Source organism: Lithobates pipiens, unplaced genomic scaffold (genome assembly GCF_037356315.1).
Source record: "Lithobates pipiens isolate NorthernLeopardFrog02 unplaced genomic scaffold, aLitPip1_a1.2 Scaffold_3, whole genome shotgun sequence".
Lineage (NCBI taxonomy): Eukaryota > Metazoa > Chordata > Amphibia > Anura > Ranidae > Lithobates > Lithobates pipiens.
Window position 1 is genome coordinate 51,602,493 of NW_027507790.1, and position 13,135 is coordinate 51,615,627.

The 13,135-nt window shown below is 35.9% G+C and overlaps 1 protein-coding gene across 5 annotated transcripts in view; it reads left to right on the plus strand.

The window, feature by feature from the left end:
- TBX1 (T-box transcription factor 1) overlaps window positions 1–13,135 on the plus strand; it is a 45,912-nt gene that overhangs the window by 13,093 nt on the left and 19,684 nt on the right. For 4 of the 5 annotated variants that reach the window (XM_077461669.1, XM_077461666.1, XM_077461668.1 and 1 more), the window contains 3 exons: window positions 673–1,012; window positions 7,958–8,059; window positions 10,393–10,564. In XM_077461669.1, the coding sequence (XP_077317795.1) occupies window positions 673–1,012; window positions 7,958–8,059; window positions 10,393–10,564 (614 nt within the window). Of the gene's footprint in view, window positions 1–243; window positions 1,013–7,957; window positions 8,060–10,392; window positions 10,565–13,135 lie in introns of those variants that run through there. The other variant, XM_077461670.1, reaches the window with a different exon arrangement.

A 13,135-nucleotide genomic window follows, 5' to 3' on the forward strand; every position in this document is an offset into this window, starting at 1 on the left:
TAGGGAAGGTATGGAGCCAAGGTGGAGAGGTGGGGTGGGTGGAGGTTTGGTGGGGGGTGACACCTTATTGGTGATTGCTGTTTGCTTTTAGCGGAAGAAAAATGCCCTGTTTGTTTAGTTGTGGATGGAGCTGCACACAAGTGTGTATGTGTATTGTTTAAACAATAGGAAGGGGAGGGCTGAAGACAGAGAGAGGAGGGGGGTGTACCAAGGGGAACGCCTTATATAACTGCCCTGAAAAGTGGGTGTCATGAGGAGGAAGCTCTGTTAAGAAGAGGCACTTGTGTGTCAATCATCCTATCAGGGTCCCAGAGGCGAGGACAAGGCACATTACCTGCAAGCTTCCAGCGTGTGCTTATCTCTCTAGAAGTAAGAACCGGTTTGGTGTGAGGAGGAGGAGGAGGAGGAGGCCCAGCCTCCAGATAAGACTCCAGCAGTCAGCTCTGGGTTCCTAACACAGCTCGGGCCCCAAGCAGGAATATCACTGCTAGGAATGGTACCCCCACATTTGTCGGGACTATAGGAGATCAGTGGATACCCCAGGAGGACTCAGCACCCCCACTTTTTTATTATCCTTTCTCTGCTCCCCTATTTCTCTGCTCCTTTTTGGGATGATTTCTGCCATCTCCAGCCCCTGGCTCACCCAGCTCTCTCACTTTTGCGATGTTGCAGCTTTCACAGCCAACAGCCTGAGCAGCCTGAACGCTTCGGGGGGCTACCACCTCTCCCCGTCTCCGGGGGACCCCTACAGCCAACATGAAGCCCACTACGAGCCGTGCTCCGCCGCCCAACACTCCTACAGCTTCGGTCCGGCCTCCAGCCACCCGTGCCCTGAACCCGAAGCCTCGTCCTCCAGCTGCTCGTCCTCCTCCACCCCTGGCACCGGCACCGGCAAGGCTCCGATCAAGAAGAACCCCAAGGTGGCCAACATCACCGTCCAGCTGGAGATGAAGGCTCTGTGGGATGAGTTCAACCAGCTGGGCACCGAGATGATCGTCACCAAGGCTGGAAGGTAAGTCCACCATCTCATTTGTACACTAATCTAAACGGTCTGTGCCCATGGATTGTAGAGATAGAAGATCGCACGATCACATTGTGGTGTGTATGGTCACCCTTATTAGTGACCTCTACCTGGATCCTGGCCCTGCTCTTATTCTGCAACCTGCCCCCTGATCAGTCCAGGACAGGACTTCCATGAGAAGAACATGGGGGGGTGGAAGGCTGGGAGCTAGCTATGGAAAATCTGACCGTTTTAGACAGATGATTTCATAAGGCCGATATTTCATGCCGGAGGGAGAAAGAGCAGCATGGACATCGCTAAAAGAAAACTAAAACAAAAAAAAAAACTTTAAAATATTGAATTTCCCAACATTTAGGAGCTTCCTCACCTGCACACATTCATAGACACTACAAATGCTGGATGGACCCTCTACACACTGCTATACACCCTCTCCTGCAAACTATGCAACAAAAAACAGGGATATTTACTATATTGCAACACATGCATAGGCAGCATGGTTTACTAAATTCACACCTGGAAATGCAATCAATTAGCCAATGATCAATTAGACAGACACATAAAAAACAAACAAAAAAACAAACAAACAAATACAAAGAATACTATTACATCTACACATGATAATTAGATAAGTAAAATTAATTTATGATGTGAAGAGCCTCAACTCGTTTAGAAACCCATCCTCTGTATTAACCTGACCATGCATTAGACAATAACATAAAAACAAACAAAAACAAACACATAAACAAAAATACTATTTGTTAATTACATCTAAAATGATGATTAGATAACTAAAATGAATTTAAGATATGAGGAGCCTCAACTCCTTTAGAACCACATCCTCTGTATTAACATGACCATACATTAGACAATAACATAAAAACAAAAAACAAAAAAAAAACAAATAAAAAAAAATACTATTTGGTAATTACATCTACACATGATGATTAGATAATTAAAACGAATTTTATGATGTGAAGAGCCTCAACTCCTTTAGAAACCCATCCTCTGTATTAACCTGGCCATACATTAGCCACTAACATAAAAAAAAAAAAAAAAAAAAACAAACACGTAAAAACATACTATTTGTTAATTACATCTAAAATGATGATTAGATAAAATGAATTTATGATGTGAAGAGCCTCAATTCCTTTAGAAACACATCCTCTGAATTAACCTGACCATGCATTAGACAACATAAAAACAAAAAAAATAAATAAAAACAAACAAACAAATTAAAAAATACTATTTGTTAATTACATCTACACATGATGATTAGATAATTAAAATGATTTTATGATGTGAAGAGCCTCAACTCCTTTAGAAACCCATTCTCTGTATTAACCTGACCATATATTATACAATTTTCGTTAGATTTACTTTCAACAATGTAGTGCAAGGGCCTGCCTGATTGCATACAATTAGAAAGTGTCTAGGTTTGACCTCAGATATTATGTTTTTGGTAAATCTAAAGGGAGATTTTACAAAACAAAAATTGTATAATGTATGACCAGCCTTTATGGCTTGTATTAGTAGATCCATAAAGTATAAGGTCGATCCAGTGCTGTGTTTACAAACAGAGGTGCTTTCATTTCATTACTGGAATAGGCACACCTCCATAGACACAGTTAAAGGAGTAGGAAATGAAAACATCAATTAGCCAATTATCAATGATCAATTAGCCAATTATGCAAAAAAAAAAAAAAAAAAAATTCCATGCTTGCTCATTTTTATCTGCACATGTATGATTAGATAATTGCAGTGGATTTATTATGTGAAGATCCTCAACTCCTTTAGTAAATCACCCCTAGTATTAGGACTTGTATTGGACGATCCATAAAGTGAAAGGTTGATCCAGCCCCGTGTTTATGCTTTCATTTCTATAATTCCTGGTGAAATCTCAGCCACCACCCAGGCTCACCAGTATAAAGACCCCTGGGATTATTGTAGAAAATGGGAGATCTCTGCTTTGTGGAGTGTGAGCTGCACAGGACAGGACAGGATAAGCTGGTGTTAAAACACAGCAACAGTTCCCACGTCAAGGAGGCTTTCAGGACAATGCTAGAGATCAAGACACGCCGTGGATTCCTTACTTCAATGATTTACTTCTTTCCCCTGTATTATTCCAAATCCTGCTGGGTGTTCATCTGGTTTATAGCTCCCTACATTCAAGTGACAGATCTATAGAACACGTTCACAAAACTACTGTCCCCATCACACTGCGGTCATCCCATTTCATATCTACAAAAAGAATTCTTTTTACACACAGTATGGAAATAATCATTTGCATTGTAACGCAATGATCCTACACCTAAATGTAAACCACACATGGGGAACTAGATATATAGATGACAGCTTTGACCCAAAAACTAGATATATAGATGACAGCTTTGACCCAAAAACTAGATATATAGATGACAGCTTTGACCCAAAAACTAGATATATAGATGACAGCTTTGACCCAAAAACTAGATATATAGATGACAGCTTTGACCCAAAAACTAGATATACTGTTCTTCATGTCTAGTGCACAATGGAACATCTGCATTGATATGTATTGTGTGCAAATGGTGCAGAATCCAAGTGTGATCATATCTGTATATATATATATATATATATATATATATATATATATATATATATATTTAAATAGTATATACACTTGACTAAAGAAGACGAGGGTCTTCACACAACAAATTTATAAAGAAACGTGCAAATGAAATAGGAATTTTCTTTTCACTGATTAAATAATTGAAGTTACCTTTAGTAAATCAGACGTGTTCTATCTAGCTAGCTATCTATCATATGTATCGTTAAAATAAATAATTATCTCTCTCTCTGAATATAGGTATACACACACACACACACACACACAAATTGATGTGTGTATGGATATAGAAACATCTATATAGATATATATCTAGATAGATAGATATGTCTATACAGCTATCTATCTATCTATATAGCTATATCTATATCCAAACACATATTCATGTGTGTGTGTGTGTGTGTGTACCTGTATTCAGAGAGCTAGAGAAATAACAATATTTATTTTAAAGATACATATGATAGATAGATAGATAGATAGATAGATAGATAGATAGATAGATAGATAGATAGATAGATAGATATGTGTGTGTATGTAACACATGTATTTTACAGATATATCTATATCTATCTAGATATCCATATCTGTCTAGATATTTATATCTAGATATATATATATATATATATATATATATATATATATATATATATATATATATATATATATATATATATATATATATATATATATATATATATCTAGATATATATATATATAATATATATATATACAAACACACATAAATGTGTGTGTTTGTATACCTGTATTCAGAGAGAGAGATAACAATATTTATTTTAAAGATGCATATGATAGATAGATAGATAGATAGATAGATAGATAGATAGATAGATAGATAGATAGATATGTGTGTGTGTATGTAACATATGTTTTTCTTTCCATACATACATACATGTTCATGCCATTATTATTATTACTATTTTTATTACTATTGTTATTAATAATAATAATAATAATAATAATAATACATTTTCATTATTAATACTATATCTGAACCATTTATTATCATGAACACAAACTATTGGTGTTTATGGGTCCTAAAATATGATACAGTATTAAATAATAATAAATATGTTATACCCTTTCATACTATACGTAACCCCCTATAATACCCCATTTAGCATACCAAAGCTTGTCTATTGGTTTTGCCCAAGTATATATAAATGCTGTTTAATTTACAAATACATTTATTACATAATACTGAATCATTTTCGTAACCAATTAGGGAAAGAAGAAATAGTGTATATAAAATTGATTTTTGTTCATTAAATTATAAATACATCTACACACATACACACGTCGTTTAATGTAGGTTTTGCTTAAAATAACGTAAAATAAAATAAAATGCTCAGCCCTAAGAGACAATCAGTGACCACAGACAGGACACTTGTGACCTCAAGAACCAAAAAGTGAGATCGTTTTATTACAATAAGTATGGGGTCACAGCAGCTGTTTGTGCTCCTGGAAAGTTAGGCAGAAGACGCTGAAATATGATGTTTCATGCCCAGGATTTTTGTGTGTTGGGTCTGAATTGTAGAAGATAAGGATAGGACTTCCCAGCACCTGGCCCAGTTCCTAGGCTGCAAAGTCCCTACTGCCCCCTGCACAAGCCTGGCTGGAGATGTGACCTAAGCCTGGTTGGGTATTCAGTTCCTCTGTTTGCTCATTTTCCCCCCTCGAAGCTCAGAGTAAATATTATTCCAAGTTACTGAATCCAATTAGTTCACAACAGGTGATTGAGCAGAATGGGTCACTTTAGGAGAGGCAGATAGGAAAGGCAGAAAAAATGCATGACATGGGGGTTGAAAAATGTTCTTTTAATTTCACACCACAGCCATGTACAGTTGGGGCTCCTATCCGGCACGCATGATTAACCCTTCCAGCCCCTGCTGTAAAATTGAGCTCAATTCCATGTGATGAAACAACAGGGGCACCCTAAATACTCACACATAAGAGGGGAGCTATTTAGCTAAAGTGCCTGGACCTGAACACTGCAACTCCCAATCTAAGGATATCTAATCAGGGTCACACCAAGCAAGGACCGATCTACTTATTACATTGATAAGCACATCTGTAACCCTTTCCTGCATTTGGATCACCCTGGGAGCCCCTTTCCAGCTGTTTTCAGAGCTGCCTTTTGTCACTATTTGGGGATAACTGCAGGAGGCGAAATATATAAATAATCGACATCTCAACACAGGGCTTCTATTGTTTGTTACACACAAGGATATTAGTCTTGGCCTAATAAGTCTTCATCAAATATTACCTTAAAAAATACCACTGCTTCCTAAAGTAATTAGAACTAAACAAAATACACCTTTGATTTTGTAGGCAACTGATATATATATATATATATATATATATATATATATATATATATATATGAGATATACATATATGTGTATATAACGACTATAAACAATATATGTGTGTTTGTGTGTGCGTATGTATATATATATATATCTATATATATATTAATATATATATCTATATATCTATGTATCTATATATCTATATATATATATATATATATGTATATAGATATATAGATATAGATATCTATCTATATATATATATATATATATATATATATATATATATATATATATATATATATATATATATATATATATATATATATAGATAGATAGATATTATATAGATATACAGATATATTATATAGATCTATAACTGTAGCTATAGATATATATCTTAGTTGTAAGATAAAAATCTTATAACTTTATGGTAAAGTGGCCAAAAACTAAAGTTGGAATTAAAACATAAAGAAACAATGTATATGAAAGGAACTACAATAGTTCGTTTTTATACTATATTCACATGGTGCATCTTTGCAACTAATTGCAAAACTGATAACATTATTATAAAAGAATATACGTGTGTGTATTCTATCTATCTATCTATCTATCTATCTATCTATCTATCTATCTATCTATCTATCTATCTATCTATCTAATGAGTGTGCTAAAGAGGAAGAGAGAGAAATAAATTGATCCATATAAAATGTTAAACTTAAATGTATCTATATAAATATATATTATACTTTTTGGTAAAGTAATAATTTAATTTACCAATAAAATTACAACTTTTTTCACGTAGGAATGAGGAACATCATTTTTAAGTACCAATTGTTTTGGACAACAAATCAATAGATACAAAATAAATAATAATAATTAAAAAAAAAAACATAAATAGACGGATTTATATAGCATACAGATACATTTTTTTCATTTCTAGACTCTCCTATGTGTTCTGTGAAGTGGCCAGGTAGACAGATCGGGTCTGGTAGTAGGGAAATGAAATAAGTCCTTGAATAATTCACACAGGGACCGGGTCAGCAGCCCTGCCATCTCCAGTTACCAGGCAGTAAATCCAGGGAGAATAGGGGGACCTGGCCCTGGGGACTGCTACCATTGTTTAGGTCCAGTCTTCCAGGAATGTGTGACATGACATCTTGTTACATTGGAAGCTCATGGAAACTTGTTTGAGGGGTAAATTAGTTAAAAGCCCCATTCAGAGATTGAAATGAGCAGGAAAATATGTGTTGTGTGCAGCAGGTCTGTCCTTCCCTGCATTGTTCTGCTGACACTCCAGCCTGAGCAATGGCCTCCATGAGAAGTCAATCATAGGTTGGAGAAGGACACCTCCACATTCCTGCAGAGACTCCACTTCTTCTCCATCCAACCTGAGAGCATTTCCTCAACCAAACAAGACAACACCCATGAGCAGTGTTGGGGCACTCCATTCACTATTGCACACATTCTTCCAGATCTGGAAAACTCAGATCTCAATAAGGCATGCCATAGCAGTCAAAATAAAAACAACACTTGAGTTTGCCCAGAGATAAGGCAGATTGCTGTTATCAGGGATACACTCAGTTTAGCCTGGAGTAAATTAGTGGCTGCTCTGCACATACTTTGAAATGGATACCAAATCCTCGTGCAGGTTACAATTAGAAGCTTTTCAGCCACACTCATCAATCTAGAGCGATGTCAGAGAACGGAGATGGACGATAAAAATCCGATTGCTGAATTGTCCAAAACCAAAATGAGAGCTGTTGTCATTAGTCCATTGTAGTGGGCCTGACAGGCGCTTTCTGGGTGACTTGCACACTGCTAACTGCTGCACACTGTGACTGCTGCACACTGCGGACTGCTGCACACTGCTAACTGCTGCACACTGTGACTGCTGCACACTGCGGTCTGCTGCACACTGCTAACTGCTGCACACTGCTAACTGCTGCACACTGCTAACTACTGCACACTGCTGACTGCTCCTCCTCTCCTCCCTGACAGGCGGATGTTTCCCACCTTCCAGGTGAAGATCTTCGGGATGGATCCTATGGCCGATTACATGTTGCTGATGGATTTCGTACCGGTGGATGACAAACGTTACCGGTGAGTACAAGAAACACAATTATTTCCTAATGAAATCAGAAGTGTGCAATTGTTATATATATATGATATGGGATTTCATTGTGATTTTTTGTTTTTTACTTATTGAGATTCTGTTATCTGCTAGATACTATAGAAGAATATAATTGGCGTACATGTATGATAAATATAGAATTTATTTGTGATCTTCAGAGATATCTTCCTCCTATCATTCTCGAAATGAATAATATATACACAGCGCACATGTCTTATATATATAATCATTTATCATCTGATGTCATAAATATGACTCCCAAGGTAGATAAAAGATATATTATTAAAGGATGCCTTAAAAAAAATGACAGTTATTTTTAATCCTACGAGATTTGAAAATGTTAGTTGCATGGCTAGGGGAAAAAAAATCACAATTAATGATTTTTACATTTTATACTAAATATTGGTATTCATTGTAAAGTATGAGCATCTTAGTATTCCCTAATCCATATGGTATTTATAGGAAAACAGAAATACTGTTAAAAACTACAGGGTCAATTTAATAAAACTGGAGAGTGCAAAAACTGGTGCAACTGTTCATGGTAGCCAATCAGTTTCCACTTTTTTTTTTTATATTTTGTCAAAGCCTATTATTGAACAAGCTGAAGTAAGAAGCGGATTGGCTACCATGCACAGCTGCACCGGATTTTACACTCTCCAGTTTTAGTAAATCAATCCCTATTTATCATATTGGGGATTTCAAGTAAACTGGCCCCTACCGGGGAGGAATTTTATATTTCGTTATGGATATTTATTATAGAAAACCCAAATGTACATTCAACAGAGCTGTAAGTAAACAGAAGTCTTATTTTTAAGAATGTCTTTTTTTTTTTTTTAAGAAATTTAAAAGTAAAAAAAAAGAAAAAAATATATTTTTTAGTCTAGGCCAGGATGACTTTTTATACAGAGTTATACATTAATTTTGTGGATTCTGGATGGGGAAATTTCTTTGTTAGCCAACCACCCCTTTATTGCCTTCAGCAGAGACAATATCTATGCTGTGTGGTCTTATGAATGTAAAATTCTCTATATTATCACAGTGTGTTACCATTTTATTTCACAGGCAGAATTCTGACATATATGACAGTTTGATATATGAATTGAAGTTTTTGTCGCTGATCCACCCGAGATTTATTATTTGTTTTAAATGATTTCCCATAAAATGACTGGGTGTTTTAAACCAACCTGAGCAGAAAAACAGGACTGTATAAGGGACCAAGGGGCTGGCATAACAATGAGAATAGTAGCAGCGGTTTTTAGTGAAATAAAGGCACAGACATTGTCAGATCATAGTCTGCTATGGAAGGCTATGGGTTAAGGATTTAAAGGGGAAGTTGATGATGTCATTGCAGATAAGACAAGGGTGATGTCACATAAAATTAGGATTGGAATAAAAATTTTGGGATCTCCACATTCCAGTAAGCGAGACATCATTTTTTTGGAAAACGTTACTATTGAATAAAAATCCATAACTTACTGATCTGCTATTTAGAAGCTTCTCCAGGAACCTTATGTCATGTCCCTGAGTGCCTGGAGAAGGTCAACGAGTTATTTCACTGAAAACACATTTTTATGGATTCAAATGGCCAAAAAAACAAGGATGCAAGAATTCACTGGGGTTGATTTACTAAAGCTGGAGAGTGCAAAATCTGGTGCAGTTTGACCAAAAAAATAAAAATAAATGAAACTGAAAGCCGATTGGTTTCTATGCAGAGCTGCACCAGATTGCACTCATCAGTTTTTAGTAAATCAACACAATTGCATTCATTCATAGTTCTGTATACCAATAATGCAAATATAGTAACACATCCTATAAAATAATTTGCAGCAAGACACAAACACAATGCCACTCACACATACCAATGATGAAGATGATGATGAGGATTATTATTATTAGTAGTAGTACAGGCATGTATTATTATTATTATTATTATTATTATTATTAATAATAATAATCGTATTATTGTCACTGTTTTTGTTATTGATTTTGTTCGTATTATTATTACCGTATAATAATAATTAGTATTATTATCATTATTATTTGTTTACTTTCTACTTTACCAAATACAGTGAGGATGATTTAATAAAGGAGTTGAGAATTTTTGCACAAAAGGTAAATTTTCACTTTAAGATGAAATAAATGGACAGTGGAAATTAATATTCACACAATGCAGATTTATAACTCCTTTAGTAAATCAGCCTGAAAAAAAATTGACCCCTCCTGGACACACACACCGGTAGGTGACATGTAATGTAATGTGCTGCAATGGAGTGATGACATGGCCTTGCTCTGTACATTGTAGGTACGCCTTCCACAGCTCCTCTTGGTTGGTAGCAGGCAAAGCTGACCCGGCCACCCCAGGGAGGGTACACTACCACCCGGACTCCCCAGCCAAAGGCGCCCAGTGGATGAAGCAAATCGTCTCCTTTGACAAACTGAAACTGACAAACAATTTGCTGGACGACAATGGCCATGTGAGTGTGAATTGGGGAATTGTGTGGGGGGGGGGGGGGGGGGGGGAACAAGGCTGAGACTCACATATCTCTATTATTAATCTGATATATTCATCTGGGCACCCGACACCACTGGAGCTGGGGGCTGATAACTGAAAACATATGGAATGCTAGAAAATCGCTGGAACTTTGTATTCAGAAGCTTATATTTATTGTACATACATTTATATATATATCTATCTATCTATATCTATATTCATAGCCACATATTAATAACCACAAGGCAATAGAATATATCAATATATTCTATTGGCTTGTGGTTTAATAAACTATCAGCCCTGTCCTAGAATTGGAATCCAAGCATCTGCACATGATTGGAAATTCAAATATGAATATGAATTAGCTTTCTTTTCGCTTGATTGAATAGAATTATAATACCAAGTGAAAAGTCTCAACTCCTTTAGTAAATCAGTCTCAAATGAAAGAGATGGTGGGCAGCACTCTTCTCAGGATCAGGCTATGCCCATAACAGGGATCTCTACATAAATATTCTATCGACAGGAAACAAAAATTCCAGGTTGTAACATTCCTTAATTGTTTCATAAATTTTCGAAAGATCAAAACCAAGGCTGTAGTTTCTGGTTGTGCACGGCTCTTCCAGCCAACAAATCACACATCCGAATAACAACTTACCAATGACAGTTTACACAACTAGAGATAATGCTAAGAAGAGAATAGACAATCACATCAAAACATTTGTAGCAAAAGTAATAAAAGAGTCATTAGAAGACAGTGCAAATACTGGTGTGTACATATAAATAAGGAATCGGTGTACAACACCTTAAATATACTACTTATTGCTATCACTACTACTGATGATGATGATGATTTTATTATTATTATTATTATTATTATTAATACTACTATTTTTAATTATTATTATCATTGTTGTTGTTATCATTATTATGCCATTAACGAAAACAAAATATCCTTCAGCTTATTATTATGTTATTGTTATAATGATGAGTACTGTTATTATTATTAATGCTATTTAATATTACTATTATCATGCGTCTTCTTGTTCTTCTTCTTCTTATTATATTGTTGATGAATAGTGTTACTATTATTATGAATAATAACACCGCAAATAATAATAATAACAATAATAATAATCTGGATACTTTATTTTCATTACCTCTTCTTCTTCTTTTTTGTATTATTATGATGATGATGAATAGTGTTACTGTTATTATGAACAATAACACCACAAATAATAATAATATGGATACTTTCTTTTCATGACTTCTTCTTCTTTTTTATTATTATTATGATGATGATGAAGAGTGTTACTATTATTATCAACGATAACACCAAACAACAAATAATAATAATAATAATATTCTAGATACATTATTTTCATGACTTCTCATTCGAATTCTTCCTTATTATTATTGTTGTTATCATTATTATTATTTAGATACTTTGTTTTCGTTAATTAACTGATGTATTTATTGATTTATTGCACTTGCTACAAATGTTTCGACTTTCCTTTGACAAGTAGTAACTTGAACAGCTTCATGGTTTGCCTGTTTGCTTACTGAATAATGAAACATGCAAGTGCCGCAAATAATAAATATGTGGGTTATGTGTATTTATACATGACCATTAAATAATATGCCTTGATAAGAGAACGTATAGATGGCCGGAAAGATACATATGTGGCCAGGGCAGTGATTAGAGTTGGTTAGTGTCGGACAGTGATTAGAGTAGGTCAGTGTCTAGAGTAGGGCAGTGATTGGAGTTGGTCAGTATCGGGCAGTGATTAGAGTTGGACAGTGTGTAGAGTAGGGCAGTGATTAGAGTTGGACAGTGTCTAAAGTAGGGCAGTGATTAGAGTAGGACAGTGTCTAAAGTAGGGCAGAGATTAGAGTAGATCCGTGTCTAGAGTAGGGCAGGGATTAGAGTAGGTCCTACGGCAATGATTAGAGTAGGTCAGTGTCTAGAGTAGGACAGTGATTAGAGTAGGTCCGTGTCTAAAGTAGGGCGGTGATTAGAGTAGGTCCGTGTCTAAAGTAGGGCGGTGATTAGAGTGGGTCGGTGTCTAGAGTAGGTCAGTGTCTAAAGTAGGGCAGTGATTAGAGTAGGTCAGTGTCTAGAGTAGGGCAGTGGTTCGAGTTGGTCAATGTCGGGCAGTGATTAGAGTAGGTCCGAGTCTAGAGTAGGGCAGTGATTAGAGTAGGGCAGTGATTAGAGTAGGTCAGTGTCTAGAGTAGGGCAGTGATTAGAGTAGGGCAGTGATTAGAGTAGGTCAGTGTCTAGAGTAGGGCAGTGATTCGAGTTGGTCAATGTCGGGCAGTGATTAGAGTAGGTCCGAGTCTAGAGTAGGGCAGTGATTAGAGTAGGGCAGTGATTAGAGTAGGTCAGTGTCTAGAGTAGGGCAGTGAGGCCGTTGTCCAGGGCGCACAGAAGACAGGGGTGCAAAGTAAAAACAAAGAAAAAAAAAAGAAAAGAGAATGCCTTTTAATTCTGCTCAATAAGCAGCCAGGTAGATTTCAATGTTACAATGATTGCATTTTGTCCCAATCACTGTGT